Below are 19,887 nucleotides of genomic sequence, written 5' to 3'. Positions count from 1 at the left end.
CTACAATTACCCATTCAGCTGTGTTCAATTGCAAGGAATCAGAGCGTTAGTTCATAATGCCAGGACCATTTATCACATGCTGGGGTTGTCATTAGCAATATGGTTTCCAAACGAAACACAATACCTAAGTAGAACAGAAACAAATTCATCAAACTTCTCCCCACCACCCCCCCCCCCCCCAAAAAAAAGTAACAAAACACATATAACATCAGAGTATTGAAAAAAGAAATAAAACATTTTACTGCAATAAATACAAATGTATAGATCTACAGCTCTGGAACATACAGATGTACAATTGTATGTACTGGCATGTTTTGTGAAAGTCTACCCAAGGAGCTATTACACACGTGTGTAATAGCTCCTTGGTCTACCCAGTGAGATCTCTCTGTGTGCAACATTTGTGTTGTGTTCTATACTGTAAAACGAGGAATGTTCGCGTGCATTTTAATTTCGCAAGCGCGAAGATTCGAGAAATTAAAATGCACGCGAAAGTTCTTGTCTGCACTATACAATTGTATGCATTGAATACCAGTGGCAGTTCGCGAAAATTTCATGCCGCAAAAAAGGCTCCAATTCGCGGGAAATTCATGCCGAGAATATATCATGTTTTACAGTATTTAAATGTAGAACCAGAAAGTTTTGCTTGCATGAAACTTTTGTGAATTTCACAAGGAGCCAAGATTTGTGAAAGTAAAATGTGCAAGCAAACGTTTCTTGTCTACACAATGCATTGTGCAGGCAGGCAATTCACGAAAGTTTCATGCTGCCAGAAATGCCATATGCTCCAATTTGCAAATGTTTCATGCTGAGAATGTTCCTGGATTTATAGCACTGTTCACAACTCACTACTTCAGAATTTGTATCACGAGGTTTTGATTGATTTCTGTGGTGTGCTGAAATGTCATCTAAATGTTTTCAACTTGTGATAATTTTTTAATCATACTCATTTGGTGATGGTGCCTCTATAATCATGTAACCCTACGGTGTAGTCACAAAAAAAAAACAACAAAAAAAAAACAGTGGACTTTCATGTTAGGTCTACGCATGTACTGAGCTAATTGTGACAGAAACCTTTTTTTTTTTTTTATAGCAAAGTTAGAAAAATCCCTTTCTAATGTGGGAATGTTCCTGGCAATATTTTAGGCAGCTTGTGGCAACTTGCCCAGCAAGCTTCACCAAAATGTCAGTTATTTTGATGTCATATTTTTTCACTGTCGGTGTGAATTGCCCCCTTTGTTTTGTTGTTGTTGATGTTTTTAACCACAGCATACAAAAAAAGTTAACTAGAACATGGAAATGAAATTTCATGGTGTACAAAGTTTTAAAGGCTGGGACATCTGCATACATTTTAGATAGATTTTAGGAGTGATGTACACACAAAGTTACATCACTGGCTCAATATGTATTTTAAAGAATATTATCTGCCACTTTGTACACAGCTGTAGCTTGACTGAGGGGGTTTTTCTACAGGCATGGCTGGTTTATTGGGACAGAGGGTAGAGTGAAGGAAGTCGAGTGCTCCTCGCGACTGTCCCAGCGGGATGGGTAGTAGGGTTCAAGTGTGGATCAGGGGATTTCCGTTGGAGTCTATTTCAGAGTTTTGCCCCCTTGCAAATGTAACCTTAGGGCAGGGCTTGGCTGCTCCCAGCTGAGGTTCTAGGAGGGATTCAAACCGTAATGTCAGTGAGTGCAGTTGGCTCTACATTTTGTAGCTGTTGCAGTGTAAATCCCGCTTCTGTTCGTCAAATTGTAAATACAGGCATTTTTGCAGTGATTTATAACACTGCTGCATTGTATTCCTGAAGTTCTTGAAAGCAAATCGTTTTTAAAAACTTCTTTACATACAATTGTAATAAGGAATCGCAAACTCCCACTAAGTGTAAAACTTGACAAGAAGATTCTTCAATAGGAAATGATTGTGGTTTATTTCTGATTTGTCTGTGATGGGGTACAGGTGCTGTACATTATGTATTACATTTGTCTGTGCTGTTGCAATGACCATTATTGTCCAAAGAGTTTCCTGTTACATTAGTTAATGTAAAATAATGGCTTTATAGGAAACTGTGTATTTAATGATGCAAAAATCAATGTGTATACAGTAGTTCAATGCTCTTAAATAGTCCTTGTTAGCGCAATAATGGTATTCACATTCAGTGCTTCAACATTACAATGTACCGTAATGTATCCTGTAGGCTGTGGCTTGCATTGAATGTAAGTGTACATGACAATACATGTGCTACTGTTGTGTACATTTCTTGGGAATGAAAAATGCAAATATAATGATATTCAACATCTTACGTACAGCTGTAGTTATCATGATCCTGCTTGCATTGGGTACATAATCTTATGTACATTCAAATACAATGCAGGGCTGCTGTGTTGAGGTACCTGTACACATACTGTATGTACAGGACCATCATAAATGGAGTCGTGCGGTTGGCACTGTTTGGCACCCGATCAAGGTGACTTGTGTCAATCTACCGGTACATTTTCATGACGAGAAGCAACTGGCAGAAAAGATCTCCACGCTCCCATCATAGCCTGTTTGTGATCCCTCACTGCTGTCCGCACCCCCTTTTGGGCTGAAGGGCTCGGGAGTGTGGTTTGGCTCCGATACAAGTAGCGTGCATTAAGCAAAGTTGTTGAGCATCTGGCAAAACAACAACACGTGGTACACAAGTCACCCCACAGCTTTGTTGCCACTGACAGGAAATGTGGAAAGTGGCTGCCAAAAATGGCAACTCTGAGAGGAGTGCAGCCACCCCCCCCCCCCCCCATACATGTACTGTATACAGTATTGAGCCCAAGTAAAAATAATGGGTATTGCAAGCATAAAACTGATCGGGGAGGGTCTTTCATGCCCCTGGTGTGGTAAAAGAATACCGGTAATTGGGGTACACATGACAGGCTTTATGGAGTTCTTCATTTTTTTTTTTTTTTTTTTGGGGGGGGGGGGGCAGGGTGTAGTTAAAATCTTGCATCTTTATAAACAGTTATGGGCTGGTTTTGATACAACACGCACCTCCCATAGACCCTTGCTCAAGAATACTAGGGACTCGTCCTCAACGGGTTAATCATGGATGATACCAGTAATTACAAGTATGTTGAAATAAAGAGAGGAACTTTACTTCATACTTCAAGTTGAAGCATTATGTATTAAATGCAGTCAAATCACACAAACAGATCTGTGACTGGTTCATTACTATCAGACTTTAAATTCTATGAATTACTATATACGCTGTTATTTTCGTGCGAATTAGGAGGTCATACATGTAGACATTTTCGCGAGATGTTGTTTTCGCGAACTGACGCAGACGCTAACGCAAATGCGCTATTACCCTAGTGCATGGAGACATTTTCGCGTGTTGTTAAATTCGCGATCCAACTGAGAATTAAACCCTCACGAAAATATGTGTAACAGCTTATACAGTACATGTGTTGAAACAGCCTGTGCTGATCAGTGTATTTTGGGACTTCAGAAATATTTGGCGCTGTACTTGCACATTATACATTCTATTTAATGTAGAAAACTGATACAAGGTACAACTGTATATCTGCCAGGGATTATCATATATAGGCCTAATGCAAATGTAATGATACTTCAATATCAAATACAGTAATTGACTAACATTTTATTACTGGAGGAGTACATCTAAATGATGGAATAAATCAGCAAAGTGCTCTGTATAGATTAAATGATTCAAAATACATAATCTGTGAGAATTGTTAAGTGTGAATCCAATGTCATTCATTGTTCCAGCTATATATTTACACCAGCAGTAGAAGTACATAACATACGAGAGAGAGAGATTCCTGATTCTCCCTGCTGCTGTTTGTACATTTTTGTTGATTATATTTTGGCCTATCCACCACAAATACGTTTCAGCTAGATGAAGGGTATTAATGTAATGAGCAATAATGCGATCAGCCCTCCCAGCTCTCCTGGCTGTATGGCAAAGATGATGCTCGCGTGCACAATGCTCTTGTGCGGAGTGATGAGAGTGGTGAGGTTCAGTCGTAGTCGTCGTGGGGGCCATAATGTGATCTGATTTCGGCAGCCCCGGCTGGGATTATCGTGCTATTTCGGTTCCGCGTGACTCATCTGGATGCACTGCACTTGTGTGTGTGAAAGCTTTGCTCTGCATCTGGATGCAGGGGGGAAACAGAAGGAGAAACGTGTAGTTTTGAGAAGTGGTACACGTGGCTGTCCATATTCTCCTTCCCTCTCTCACCTCCCCACCCCCCCATCCTTTCTTTCTCTTGCCAGTTTGTGATCAGCGAGAAATAACTGTCTGCGTCATGTCGGGTCTGGCTGTCATAAATATCACTTTGGGTGTCTCCTGAGAGTTTAAAGGGAATCTGTCCAGTCTGTCCCTGACATCACTCAGTGTTGGGATTTCAGTTTGTTCTTGGAGTTTAAATGAAAGGGCATCTGTCGAGTCTGTCCCTGCCCTGACATCACCAAGTGTTGGGATCACGGTTTGTTCTTGTATCATTTACCGTCATTGGATTTTGTGATCACAGGGTTTAGCTTAATACCTAACAACTGATTTTCCTTGTTTCCTAGTTGTTTCCATGGAAACAGATTTGTATTGCACTCTGCACTTCTGAAAGTACAAAAAGGCACAAGATGACAACCAATAGCCGAGTTTGACTGTAGACAAAGTCCCGAGGATTGTGTGTCTTATCATGTAGAAATTTTACGAATGTACTTCATATGGTGATTTGTGTTTATTTCCCCAATTTCGTTTCAATCAATTCTGAAATAGACTTTTCTCAACGAATCAAAAAAAATAATATTTCTGACTTTATTGAATGGATTTATCATTCTAAATTTCCACAGTCTTATACACCTAGTATCTTGAAAGTTGCAATGCCATGGATCCATTTGATTTCCTCACAAGTTCAGCTGTTGACTTCACCAGGACACTCTGCATAGGTCGATCAGATAATACAGTGTATGTTACGATCCCAAATATGCTACCTACAGTATTTGTTTATGTGTAAAACCCTGAAGCTTAGAATAGGGTGCTGTATGTAGGCCACAGGAAATGTGGTTTGAAGGTCCAGGATCTCTTTACATGCGATTTATTCTCTCCCTTCAAGCCTCGTAGTCCCATTTCAAAGCATCAATATTAATATTTGTCATGAAGCAATGATGGTAAAATGATCACACACTGGTCTGTGATCAGCTGTCTATCAGCTTCAAATGATTTGACTGTGAAAATACAGTCTGTCAACTTTTTTTTTCTTTGTCATTTTTTTTTAATAGACAAACCACATCACACATTATGTATACTGTGTATGTCATTCTGAGCCCCACTCTAACAGACTCTTTAGTAGGCATACAGTACTCATTTGTGTAATAATTACGCTTTTTCTGTACTTCCTACACTGTAAGTTGACATTGCTCAAAATTTTGCAGAGCAATTTTTATGCATTCTGTTTATAAGTTACAAGCTATAAGTATCTAATAGAAGAGGTGGCTGCTTTGTTCATGTCTCCATTCTTTTGGTGTTCATCTTTGGGTTGCAGTGGTGGATCCAGGCAGGGGTGCACCGGGCGCGCCCTCCTTTATTTTTTTTTGTTAAAACAAAAGAAATAAAAAGTAAAATATAGGGGGAGGTGTGCTTGCGCCCCCCTTTAATTTTGTGTAGGCGCCCCCTCTTCACGGAATTCCTGGATCCGCCCCTGGGTTGTCGGACAAGAAAATAAAGAGTCTAAACTGCTGCATGTGATGCTGCGTGTAAAGGATGTGTATTGGCAGTGAAGCATATTAGCATGTCACTCTCCACAGAAAAAAAGAGGAAACAAACAAACAAAAAAACAACAAGAAAACCAAACCATGAAACAAAAACACACTTAGTCATATTTGGAATTGTCATTCATTACTCAGTGTGAAATTCCTGTTATAATTGTTTGCCTGAATTTTTTTTCCCCCCAATGTGCAGTGAATGAGACCCAGCCTGTATCATACGAGCCACAAAAATGTGGCACGTGGTTGTCTAACATACATTGAGTAGAAGAGGTCACATGAAAGTCACATCATGGCTGGCTGGTTCCGGAAATGAACAGTTGATTTGTTTCATTGTCATGATCAACATGCCCATTCAACATTGGTAGCGCACGGAAGCATTTAATTAAAACAAACAAACAAACCTATACATTGTAATACAGTCTGGATTTTCTAGACTACTCTAGGCAGTGTTAGTTGACAGGAAATGAACTAGAGGATATCCTCCGCAGGAAAACCACTGATATTTCTCCCCCCCCCCCAAAAAAAAAAAAGGAAAGAAAATTGCTCCCTAGCTGAAGCATCTCTAAAATGACCAGCTACGAAATCCCAGTATGTATGTATTGTCGACAAGCAATGTGTAAAGTTTCTACATTTTGTATTGGTAGAGTGCTATTGTACCATGTAAAACCCTCTTTCAATCCTTCATCAATCAGCTTTGAGAAATGGAGTGAAATCCAACAGGATGGTCAGGTTTAATTAGAATTTGACCTAAAATGAGAAATGTGTTTTATACAGTAGTAATGTTTCAATGCAACATCAAACAGTGATATTGTTAAAAAAAAAAGGGGGGGGGGAAGAAATTTAAAAGAAAAAAAACAATATCAGATAGGTGAGGTGATGATGTCATGGCCTCACAAGTGTCATTGACCTACATTCAAATTTGTCTTTTTGTTTGATGTGAAAAAGCAACAACAAAAATGCAAAATTTACCAAAATGGTGGCCCTTACCCTTGTGTTCGTGCGCTGTTGTGATGCGTGTTTAGAGTGATGGGATGGAAAATTCTCAAGATCATTTTTTCCAGTGGTCACTAACTCGGTGCAATGCAAATCATTGCACTGTTTCTCCAGTTATTGCCGTAGTTCGGAAACAATTGCAAGATTTCTTGGGATTTGGATTGTGATGCTGATCACACTTTTATAGTGAGATTTTTATGTCCACGCTGACAAAAATCTTCAGCTAAGGATCGCGATGCATATCTTGAGATTTCCATCCTGCCAATTCGTGTCAGTGGGAATCCCCCTCATACTAAACCTTTCCAGTCACTCCTCATGTGCATTCAGCCGAGGACTTTGTTTGTATGTTTACGTTGCAGGCCCCTGACGAGTACTTTCGGTAGTATTTTTGCAACCGAACTCTGGAGAGATTTTTGAGATTTGATGCCTGTACTCTCTGTATATTTGTGTCTTGCAGATTTGTCGAAGAACAAGCTCGCCGAGCTGCCTTGCGAAATCTGTGCGTACACCGCCCTCCAGAGGGTGAACTGTTACAATAATGTCATCCGCGTGGTTCCTCCCGAGATCATCAACCTCACCGCTCTGTCGTACCTAAACCTAAGGTGAGTGGACAGCCGCCGCTTTCGTCTCCCCGGTGCAGGTGGCAGGCGTGGCCATGATGAATGAATGATTGAATGAATCAGTATTGTCTTCGTCTTTCAAATGCGTCACGACAAACAGACTTCTCTGTCGGTTTAGTGTATTGTGGCAAAGTTTGCAAAAGTTTACATTATGTAGCACGGTGGAAAACACTGTGATGGAAAATAGCTTGAAATCATTTGCATTATAATGAAATCATAAATACTAAGGAATATTTTATACAGATTATCATACTTTTTCACATCGTTTTATAATGATCATTATGTACACTCAAAATGTGTAGTCATCATAAGTGCTTGTATTTCTAATAGTATGTGTGAATTTAGTGCTTTGTAGCCCAAAGCAGCACACTTACAAATCATGTACATAACAGTTTTAGATAAATTATTAAGGAAAATCCCAAAAGTGTAGTAAGCATATAGTTATATCTCTTGATGAGTGAAGTGTTTTTATGTGAATAGTGTTTTCTACTCATTTGAGCTAGATGTCATTGACTATGCAAAAATATGCAGTCCTAACTACTTAATTACACCACAGAATATTTTTAGAATACATGTAGGACCTTAGTCCCAATTTAGCAAATAGTCCCGATTTTAACAAAGTCAGAAATCGAGTTGTCCATATTCTACACTTAGTTGCTATAAAGCCTTATCATCTCTCCCTTGCTCACACACTCAATAAATATTGCTGACAAGATCATACTGTTCTTTGCGATGTGCCAGGATGTATTCATTGAACTAAAAGTATTCCTAAAATGTTTTGTCACATTTATTGCATTCTCTTCCTTCAGTAAGACAGATTATCTGCGGAGTCTCTGCAATGTATTTTCTACCAGATGAAAAGTGTGTCTTGTTTAATTGATGTCTCTAATAAAGCCTAAGTGGTAGACGGAAAATGCTTTGAAAAATTTTGCCAAAATGTTCTTTTCTATCAGAATCCCAAGTAAACACAAGGGGACTGCCTTGATTTATGAGAACAAGGCCCTGTGTATCAAAAAGTTGCAATTGATTGATAGTTTGTTGATTGTATGCTGGTAGCAATTCATATGTACCATTGTTGAAGAGAATGAGTCATTTTGTTTCATGCTTAACAACTGATTATTTGTAGAAACCTGGTTTGGTTGTCAAAATTATGAATTTTAAAGATGTGACTTTATGCATGTTGGAAATGGTGTCTTTGTCCCTTTTGGCTGGGTGCAATAATGACCCCCATTTCCCAACTATGATTCCTGAGGGATTGATCGTAGACATTGTGAATGAATGCAGTCTCTATGAAGAGTTTAAATGCAAAAACTGATATATCCATTTTTATCAACATGAGATATTTGAGACTAAAGCTGCTGAAAAAACAAGGAAAGTAATTATTAAAAATATGGTGAAGATTTTGATGACATCTTGAAAGTATGAACAAAAGATGAAAATTGTGAGGTATTGATGTTGTTAGACTGCATTTTGTATGCATGGACTTGTGCTTTGCTCACATTACACTCACTCTATTGACTCCAAACTGATATCTTATCATGCAATTACGCAGCAAACGAAAGAAATAAAGAGATATGTATTTCCAGTACTGAGAACAAACCAGGAACTAGAAAAAGGGTATTGATGTCACTTTTTCAATGCGCAAGTCATCGGGGTGGCATACCGTACCGTTCCCCAAGCTGTAAGCCCGTCTTTATCCAGTCTGATGCCAGCTGCAAAAGAAATCCCAAAGGGAGATCCGTTGCAAGGAATTTGTGGTAGCAGTATCAGCCTGTCCAAACTTTGCTTGCAATTGAAACTAAAAACATGTTTTGCCGAAAGAGAAGCTGGGCGGAAGGAAGGCTAGGAGGACCCGACCTTATTTGGCTCTGTCGGCATGGCGACGGACTATTCAATAAATGGCATTCTTGTGACTTGCGGGGCAGATATCATGTTTAGGAGAGGCTCAGAAGGATGACTTCATTCCGAGGGAGAGGGAGAAAGAGATGGAGCAAGTTTCTTTCATACATTCAAGCATACTTGCTATGTGTGCATTACTATTAAATCTGAAACGACTGCTTGTGACTTTTGCTAGTCTACCAAGGAGTGTCTGCAGACCTGCTCCACACATCCACTGATCAGTGCGCTTCAGTTCAATTTGATACACGGCTTGTTGAAAATAGACCAGTGTTCTCTTTCGTGTCTGTTTGTGTATAAGACTACATGACTGTGAAGGTCTGTGATATGAATTTTACATCATATTTGCAGCTCAGTGATATCACAAATTATGTCACAATTTATAGAAAATGGGTTAAACAGTCAGCTAAGATTCACAGAAGTGTGACTTTGCTGTTGAGGAGAGAGAGCATTGTCAAAATAAAAATATGGGTAGATATACACCTGGAATCAAAGACTACAGGCTCTCAAATTTCTGAAAGACATTTTGGTGTGATATTTTCTTTCCTTAGTGCTGATCAATACCCCTTTTTATTTATTTCAAAAACCACCAAGGGGGAAAAAAAAGAAACCCAAACTGCAAAGCTTATTGCGGTCTGTGTACCAAGGGTCAATGCTGAATTTCCCCATTATTCCTGCACCTGCCAATGAGTATTCTTAGCAGCTGACATTTCCAGTGTAATGAAATCCATAAATTATCATTCCGTATCTACTTCACGGAGGGTTTTGAATCAAGAAAAATATGAAGATTTAAGAGAAATGTGGTCTCAAATGTGTGTGCCCCTTGCCCAAATGACTCTGTGGTTAAGTGAGAGACATATCAGATTCTGTATACATGTACATGTATGTTGTGGCTCGATGAAAATATGGTATTATACTGCTGTAATGTTTTGATGTATTTATTTGGTAGTGACATCTTGTCTAGAATTCACTGGATAGGGATTTCAGTCAAGCTATCGGAAGGAGGAAATTGCAAAGTACAATGTACCTGTATTGCTGCAAAATGTACATTGGCAGCCTTGCACCATATACAGTAGAATATGACCTTAATCTTGTGCGTACAATGTATGTTTTTACTGCCCTCCTTGCGAGCATTCAAAACATGCAATATGATGCGACGTGTGATGTTTATGATGTGTAGAAATGCAGCTAGTTTCACTGCACTATAAAATGGTAATAATGCAAAGTACAAGGCTAATAGTACTGACATAAAGTCTAATTGTGCTTTGAAGATCAAGTGTTTTAGGACTACATGGTACTTTCAGTCTTCCTTTTGAAACATGCTGGATGTACGAAACATGAGTGACTATGAGAAGTACATACTTTAATCAGCAATGCAGGAATCTACAGGGCAATTATAACTCGTCAGCTCAGGAAATGAACACAGAAAATTTGTATGACGTAGGCCCTAGCTGTTATTTTGTGAGTGTTGACAGCATTGTTTTGTGTGATCAATGCACTTTCGAGTAAAATATATAGTGGATTTATACTGTAAAACCAAACGTTTTCATGTGCATGAAACTTTTGCAAATTTTGGAAGGAACCAAGATGTGTGAAAGTAAAATGTGCACACGTGAAAGTTTTTGTCTGCACAATGCATTAACGCCAGTCACCATTTCGTGAAAGTTTTGTGCCGCAAATGTTTCTATGGTTAAAAATACCTAAGGTCAAGTTGTATGTTCAAGGTGTGTTCCACCTACATTGTACATGTACCTGTACGCAGCCAGGCGTATCGATTTCTTGATACAGCGCACAGTATTCGGACATAATGCGTGGGATGGTATCAGTTTTCTGTGGAGTTGGCATGGTTTGGAGGAAGTAGTGTTCATTAGCACAATAAAAGAGTCAATGTCAACTCGTTGCCATGGTGTGATGATATGGATGTTGATGGAGAAGTTGTGCCGCATGCCTGTACACTGTACTCACTCTGCGGAAGTCTACCAGCCATTTTGTGATACAACGTTGTAGGTTGAATTGGCTGTAATAGCAGTCAATATGAAGATGACTACAAGTTTGATTTTGCCAAATTACTGCTTCAATGTGGCTATAAATGCAAGGCTCTTTCTGAATTACCTGTTGTTCCTGTCACATCAGTAATATGTTAAAAAAAGTGAGGGAGTGAGCAGGAAATTGTCGCGGCTAGATTAATTTCAGCACTCCTCTTCACGACCTGAGAAATGTTAATGACTCTTGTATAGAATCAGTGGACTTTGGTGATGGGGGGGGGGGGGGGGGAGGCCAGTCATTTAATTGAATGCTTGCGCAATGGGTTTCAGCAGTGACAAATGCCAATTAGCTCCTTGCCTTGGTTTAAATAGTAGTATTCTGAAGAGAATTCGCGGTTGAGTTTTGTGTGGGTTGTGCATATGCGTGGTCGCTGTGAGAAGCCGTTGGGACAGAATGGGACAGAAAGTGCGCCACATTCCAAATCTGATCATGGGGTCGTGACGTCAGGAATGACATGCACATCCTGCTGAGGCAGCCGTTGAATGTTGAGGGAAAGAAGAGGAAATGCCAGTGTCTGGCTGCGTATAGCTGAATCATGTCTGTATCAAGCCTGTCCTTTTAATAGCAATGTTCAGTTCATCATTGTGTACTGTACATTCTACAAATTATACAATGTTCAGCTCTGAAGTGAGAATGTTGAACAGGTTAAAGGCACATTTAACATAGTGGTGGCTCACTTTCAAAAATACATAGGCCTACAATGGGTGAACTCTGCTCCAACTCGTAGCTATAACGATGATGCTCAAATGCATGAAACAAAAATTAACAAGTGAACACACAAGTAAAGTATGTACACGTGTTCTTTTGAGTCAAAATGTGTTTAAAGGATGATGCTTTCAGTCATCGGAAATGCACTGACAAAGAAATCTAGATTTATGAAGTAGCTATGAAACTTCAAAGTCATGTTAAACCTTACAGTAATCTTTCTCACCATTCCCCGCCAGCAATTTGAACCTTGGTTTTGGTGAGTCACAACAAAGAATTGGTCTTAATTTTAAGAATATTTTTGCCTGTGTAGGTGTGAACAAGAGCCCCAAAATAACGCATGATTTGAATCGTAGTTCCAATAGCGCTTTTCCAGTGTGTGTGAATGTGCCTACTGCAATGTCATTGAAGTTGCAAGCAGGTCTAGGTCAACGGTGATGACCGCAACGCATAAGAGGGGAAGGAGAAGAGGAAAGAAAACAAACCAGTGTTATGTTGTTGACTCCTGGAGTCAGAAATGGATAGTAAGGAAGGACATTGGTACCCTTCGCAGGTCAAGTGGTATACTGTGGCTCCAACAAGACTCATCTGTAAATAAATGTTTCAGACCAAAACTGGCTGTATTAATTCAGATGGTCGGTGGTCACTGAAGATTTCCTGGTTCCTGGTGTGAGCAGATATGACACCACTGCACTACGTTGTACGTGTAGTTCGTGCCACTGTTGGCAGGGCTCGACAGTGCCATTTTTCTCTGGTGACCTGTTCAGGCCCCTTAAATCTTTGAATGTGAAATTTTATTGGCCCGACAAAGAAATGTAATGTAAATTTTAGCCCGAAGTAAATGAGAAATATGAAATGTCATTTTGAATTTTACCAGCCCGATCAGGCCACTAAAAGACTTCTTTTTTTTTTTTTTTTTTTTTAATTAGACGGCCTTGGGCCGCACTGGCAATGTCCATACCTGGTTGGTCTTCTTGATTTTTACCTCTTTGCCTCCAATGTGTAATGCATTGTTGACAAACATTCTGTATATTTTTGCTACTTGTCAGTGTTGTCCACAACAACAGCAGCAACATCGTCTTTGAGACCCATGAACTTGTGGAAGTTACTGATATTCTAGGCCGAGAATGACACATTCCAAGAGCTGTGTCTATAATCCAACTTCCTTCTGGTTTTGCACTTTAAAGGTGATGCAGGTACCTTGGTTCGATTGACTGTCTTCCTTTCATTTCGCATATTCAGGTGTCTTCAACTAGTGAGGGTTTGTGACCTTGTCATGGAAAAGTTTCACAGTTCTGATATTTGAAGTTGTGTTTATTTTATTTCATATCTAGTGAGATGAACTGTACAGAGTTGATGCCAGAATAGGTCTAAAGCAAAGTGGAAGAAAAAGCATATATTAGACTAGTCTGTCATCCCCGCTATCACTTTTGACCAGCTGTTTCTGGACAGTTTGTCACACTTGAATCTTGCTTTGTAAGTTCCTGTTTGTTATTTTACCATAATGAGCTTATTTCCCTTTCAAAACTCCTGTGTAGATTTGTATGCAAAACTCAGCTCCGCCACAAGGTGGACGTGTCCCTTTAAGGCCCTCGGCCCAGACATGTTATGACTGATAAAAACATGCATGTAGGGCATGGATATGACACTCTTGGGTCCTCTGGTAGAGGACAGGCAGATTCCCACTGAGTGATTCACACATCTACGTCTGTGTCGGAATACCGTCCTCACTACTTGTGGATCACGCACAAGAAAAGAATCCTTGTAATGCATGCCTGAGATCTGCGCAAGCTGATGGTGTTGACTTCGGAAGCACTGTTATGTGCTATTTTACTATCTGGCAGTGCACCATGTAGAACGGCAACATGTTCAAGTTGCCTTAGATGAAGAGAGTAGAATCAAATGACTAGTATCAAAGAAGTTTCAACAAAATCAGACATGACATTCAAAAGTGGAGACAGTTTAAAATTTCTTGTGTATTCTGCAAATAGTGATACTGACCGCAACCACACAACATGCAGTTAATAGCTGAGGTGATGATATCATCAACTTACAAGTACAATTCTTCTTTTGATTGTGCATGAAAATATCATAAATATCATATTTTAGATCAATACTAGTAAGTTGAGAACTGGAGCAACCCTTTTCCCCTCCACTAACCATCACTGCCAGACTGTTACTACACAGCTGAGATTTATTGTGAGTCAATATTTGTTTCTTTTGTATGTTATGTCAAAACAGGGAAATTTAGTAAAGATTTATGGGTGTATGTGGGTGGAAGGCTCATATGGCCATAACATCATCAACTCATCTAATTTGCATAATATTTAGGTCCAGGGTGCTACTAATGTCACCAATTCATGAAAATATGCACAACATTAAGACTCGTCTTATTTTAGGTCCAATGTTTATGAAACCCGCCATTCTATGCTGAGAGTATACGATTTGGTGGAGTTCAACTGTGCATGGAGCTGGCCATGCAATCATAAAGTCTCCCAGCCCTGTTGGCAGCATGTTTTAAATACAATGTCAGTAGGAATTTAGGATGTTCGGCGTTGAGTGGGTTAAAGCAGGCTTGGTAATCATGTGCACACAGACGGCGTGAGATGGATTGAGAGCGGCGGGGGCTGACACGAGTCCGATCCCCTCTGGAGCCCTTGCTGGAAGTGTGTCGTGCATCACGTGTAGCGCGATCAATGTGTGTGCGATGCTGGGGAGCATAGCTCGACTGTGCATAAGGTGCCTACACTGTATACTGGTATGTCTTGGCTTGGCCTGCTGATCTGTCTGCAGTCAAAAAGAACAAAATTCCTAAAGATTCCTATGGTTGTATGCATTAGTACAGTATCAACAATATGACCTTTGTCCTTTGTGTCACAAAGATTGCAGTAGAGATGTTCTTAAATATGATACCGGTATATGATATGATATAACAGAATATCATATCATATGTCACATCATATCGTATTGAAATATAAACTGGTTTGGTTGTTGGTACCATATCACACTGTATCGGATCTTGCTAGTATACACTGTAGCACTGTATCTTGAAAGGAAAGCCGGAAGAATTAAAGGACTATTAATTACATACTTTGACAGGGTGACCTTTGCATTATGTCTCTTTCAGCTTTCATACACTGAAGGCAGTTATCTTGTCATTTTATGCCAGTACAGTTTGTATCGCATCATCACTTAAGCACAACAGACATTAGAGTCAAGTGCAATCACTTTCGTGCCAAATTATTGAGCAAGCTGACTTCCTGAACAGCACTGTTTCCGTTTGAGTGCCCATGGGGCAAGCAGTTCAGTGTCTTATAGCAACCAGCAGTTGCCCAACATTGCATTGTAATTCCAAACGGTGAGTTTTGGTTGCCTCAAGAAAATCAGGCCCATAGATGCATAGCACCCCATATGGTATTCCCCTTTATCATGAGCTCATTCTTAATACAGATGTTGACATGTACACTGTAAGAGTCTACATGAAAGTAAAGGTGCAGTTTCAAGTTATTTTGATGATATGGAATAATATGAGTATTTATCATCTGTTCGATCATGAAAACAGAAATTTGTTTTTCACTACTACACAATGAAAAATACATTATACATATTAAGGTTCAATTTTGATCAAATCTCTTTCAAACATTCTGTTCATCTGAGTTTTTTTCTGAATCATGCAAGCCAACTTTTCTGGTGTGGAAATAATGCACTTTGAGTCATTCATGACCTTGATATAATATCACAAGTTGAGTTTGTTTTGTGTCTTGCTGGTATAAGGAGGAGAGGCATTTCATTGAGTGTACATAACAGTAATTGCCATTTACAAGATAAGTCCGTCACTACCAATGGTAACAGGTCTGAATAGATACAACATCAGGGCACTGAGATGGTGGGACTGTGGGTATTAGAGGACAAGTTCACCTTCATAGACATGTGGGTTGAGTGAATGCAACCATATTAGTAGAACACATCAGTGAGAGTTTGAGGAAAATTGGACAATCCGTTCAAAAGTTATGAATTTTTGAAGTTTCTGCTCAGTCACGGCTTGATGAGAAGACTACTATAGCTTGTGATGTTACATGTGTACAACGATATAAAGAAAGAATAAAGAAAATTCAACATATTTTCACTTTTCTCGCATAGCAAAAGACTACACAACTTCTCTCTTTCAGAAGGCAGGGGGCATAATATTACCCTTAAAGGGACTGTACAGTACTGGTTGAGGTGGGGATTCATGTTTTGAACATTCTTAAGTGGGATAATGAGAAACTTCTTATGAAATATGAAAGAGCATGTAATTTTAAGGATTCAACGTTTATTTGATGAAAATTAATTTTCAAATGGCTGAGATATCCAAAAAAGTGATAATAATAAAAGGCGAAATGCTACAACTTTATTAGGATCTCTTTGTTTCACCTTGTTTTTGGATATCTCAGCCATTTCAAAACCGATTTTCATCAAAATAAACATTTGATTCCCCTTAGAATTGCATGCTCTTTGACATCTCATAGAGTGGTTTCTGAATGTCTCGCAAAATGTTAAAAGCTAAATCCTCACCTCGACCGGAACTGTACACACCCTTTAACATACGTCAGTAACAAGTCAAATAAATGTGCACATTATTCAAAAAGTAAAGTTTTGTGAAATTCTCTTTTTATTCTCCTTATATCGTTGTACGCATGTGACAGCAAACACTGTTGTAGTCTTCTCATCCAGCAGTGACTGTGCAGATACTTTAAAAATTCATAACTTTTGAACGGATTGTCCGATTTTCCCCAAACTTTCACTGATGTGTTCTTCTAGTATCATTGCATTCACTCAAACCACATGTATATGAAGGTGAAATTGTCCTTTAATTCTGTACTCTGCAGTACCAGTGAGCAGGTGCATTGGTATCCCCCTCGGAGGTATCCACATATCCCCATTCTCACACCTAAAAGCTTTTGATGCATAAAAATGCTGTACAAGTATTTTCAATGCAGTGTGTGTGTGTGTGTGTGTGTGTGTGTGTGTGTGTGTGTGTGTGTGTGTGTGTTATATCTCATCTTGTATAGTTTTTCTTGTGCTGTGTCTGTTGACTCTTAATGTGTCAAGGCTCTCTATAGCTTGACTTCTGATCCATCCAAACTTGACCTTTTTGTAGATTAGCAGGTTAAGTTCTGTATAGATCCCCCCTCCCCCTCCCCCTCGCCCTATGTGGCACCAGTCAAAATGCACATAATTCAAATGAATGCAATTAGTTTAAAGGGACATTCCAGACGATTTTCATAATTTCACATCATGTAGTACATAAATCGACAACTCCATGTATAGATTTATGGAATTTATTGTGGTTCTTGAGCAGAGAAACAATACTTTGAAAAACCTTAAACAAATAACACTGAACAAGGATGATGACATAGGAGGTTCACATATTTCAGAAATGTAGCAGTGTAATTTCATTACAATACTGCTTGCTTGCAAGTTCACCTGTGTATAATCTATGCATGCCTTCTTCTTTTGTTCTGCTTCCTTGAGCCCCAACTCATGCATTCTTATGGTGACTCTGCCATGTCATCATCCTTGTTCATTGCAATTGGTTCTAAATTTTGAAAATATTCTTACTCTTCATCCCAATTATCACAAATTCTGAAACTCTGTCCTCAGTAGAACTAATTTATAGTCGTTCAAATGTAAAAATCTGAAAATCATCCGGAGGTCTCCTTTAACTGGCAATCTTGATAATTGGTAATTATGGCCAGAAAAAAAAAGGGGTTCAAATGCTAGTTGTCAAACAAACATTGTAGTGCCCCTTTAAATGAACAAAACATATCATACTTGAAAATATTTGGCAGGATAATCTCTCTTTTTCAAAGATTAGGACACAATTCATTTTTATGATAATAATATTGATAATTTCTATTCTTTATGCAGTTTTTACCACCCATCTACATTGTAGGTCATGTGAACTGAAGGCTTTACAGGTCATCCTGCTTGTAAGGTTAATATGATGCACGCAATTAATATACTATGCAGGGGGTTATGTTTCGTGAGCATTTCATTTGCCCATTAACACTTATTGCTGACACAATGCATGCATTAAGTACGTTCTAGGGCCTTTTTCTCACTCCATTGTGTAGAAGTGAGCGTGTGTATGGCTCAAAATCCTCATTATGCCCATGTTGACTTCGCCGGGGCCGATTCGGTGAACCGTGCGGGCACATTTTTGACCGACGAATGTCTCATTTCTGACTCAGCATGTGGCACGAATGTACACACTCCATTACTTATTAATCAGAAGGGAGCTTGCACACAATGCACCGTGGCAAATGCCTCAAAGAAGAGAGGGTAAAGAGAGAAAGATAAAGAGAGAGAGAGAGAGAGAGAGAGAGAGAAAGAAGGGACTGTGCATTATGCAGAATATTTGTATGGGTAAGAAGACATAATGTGCCATCTCTCCTGTCTGTATTACAGTATTGTATGCTAGTGTACATAATGCAATGTATACAATTGTCTGTAAAGGTATTATTTACCATTTGCAGATGGAACAAAAAGCCCAGCTGTAGTGCCTCAAAATAGTCATAAAATATGAGCTATAACCAATATAAAAAAACCTAAATCAGTATAATCAATGTTAAGTAGTGTAGATATAAATGTGAATAAAAGTTTAAATGATAAAATTGTTTCAAGAATAAACCATATGCATTATGGGTTTATTGAGAAAAATAGTGATATCTCCTTATGTTTTAGGCTTCATTGAAAATGATATATATGGTAGGATGTTTTGTGATACAACTGTCCTTCACATATGCATCAAACGTGATTATAACTAAAAGCATTTTTTAAATCACTGCTCAAATTGGTAAACAATACCTTTAATATTGATTTTCCTATATGAATAGATTAAAAGAGAGATCGAAAAATAGTAATCCACACTATGGTCTTAGCAATGCATAATTGACTAGATAGATGGTTATGTGATATTAAAGATAAGGTGTGAGACACAAACTGATAGAGAAAACTGAAATATATCTCTATCATATCTTATCTATATATCATAGGTAGAAAGTAGGAGAGTGGGAAAAGAGAGGGTATGTAAGCAGATTGTTTAGTGGAGTGAAGAAGAAGATGAAAAAATGCGTAATAATCCAAAGTGCTCAGTGATATGGTTTCTGTGAATATGAGGATTGAATGTCGGTAAAAATTTGGACTTCACAGCTTGACACTAAAACATTTTTCTCTGGTGGCCCATTCGAGACCCTAAAATCTTTGTAATCTAAAATTTTAGTTGCCCCTCCCCCCACCCCCCCCCCCCCTGCCCCAAACAAGTTGATTGGCCCCAAATAAAAGGACGCATAACTTTCCATTTTGAATCTATAAGTAGTCTGATCAGGCCACCTAAAGATAAACTTTTGTGGAAATTTGGTGGCCTGACATCAACTTTTAGTGGCCCTAGGCCATGGGCCATCACTGATGTTGAGCCCTGGACTTGCACAATTGTACGTTTCACCTGAAAGGATTCAAGGTGATCAATTTTTATGTTGACAATAAACTGTGGTTAATGGTAGATGAGTGGTAAGGGTAGGATTTTTGCCAATGAACGCACATGCAGAGGTTACACAGAGACGAGACAGTCAGACAAAAGGATGAATAAGGCGTGCAGCGAATGTTTGCATTCTGTGGATCCACCAGCAACCCTCTTTACAAACTCATCCACCTGCAAAATTTGAACTTCGTTTACACTGGGCTGATTATTCTTCAAGTTACCTTCATCCTCAACGCTAGCTTAGATAGAAAAATGGCTACGTGATTTATTTGTCATAAATGCTCATCCTACACCCCCCACAATCTCCCCCCCCCCCCCCCCCCAAGAGTAACCTGACCCGGATTTGG

At 39.1% G+C, this 19,887-nt stretch overlaps 1 protein-coding gene across 1 annotated transcript in view; it reads left to right on the top strand.

The window, feature by feature from the left end:
* LOC140244297 (DISP complex protein LRCH3-like) overlaps positions 1-19,887 on the top strand; it is a 120,364-nt gene that overhangs the window by 14,309 nt on the left and 86,168 nt on the right. The window contains exon 2 of the mRNA XM_072323941.1: positions 7,209-7,353. Coding sequence (XP_072180042.1) covers positions 7,209-7,353 — 145 coding nt within the window. The remainder of the gene's footprint in view (positions 1-7,208; positions 7,354-19,887) is intronic.

Source organism: Diadema setosum, chromosome 21 (assembly GCF_964275005.1).
Source record: "Diadema setosum chromosome 21, eeDiaSeto1, whole genome shotgun sequence".
NCBI lineage: Eukaryota > Metazoa > Echinodermata > Echinoidea > Diadematoida > Diadematidae > Diadema > Diadema setosum.
This window is presented reverse-complemented; position numbering and strand designations above follow the sequence as displayed.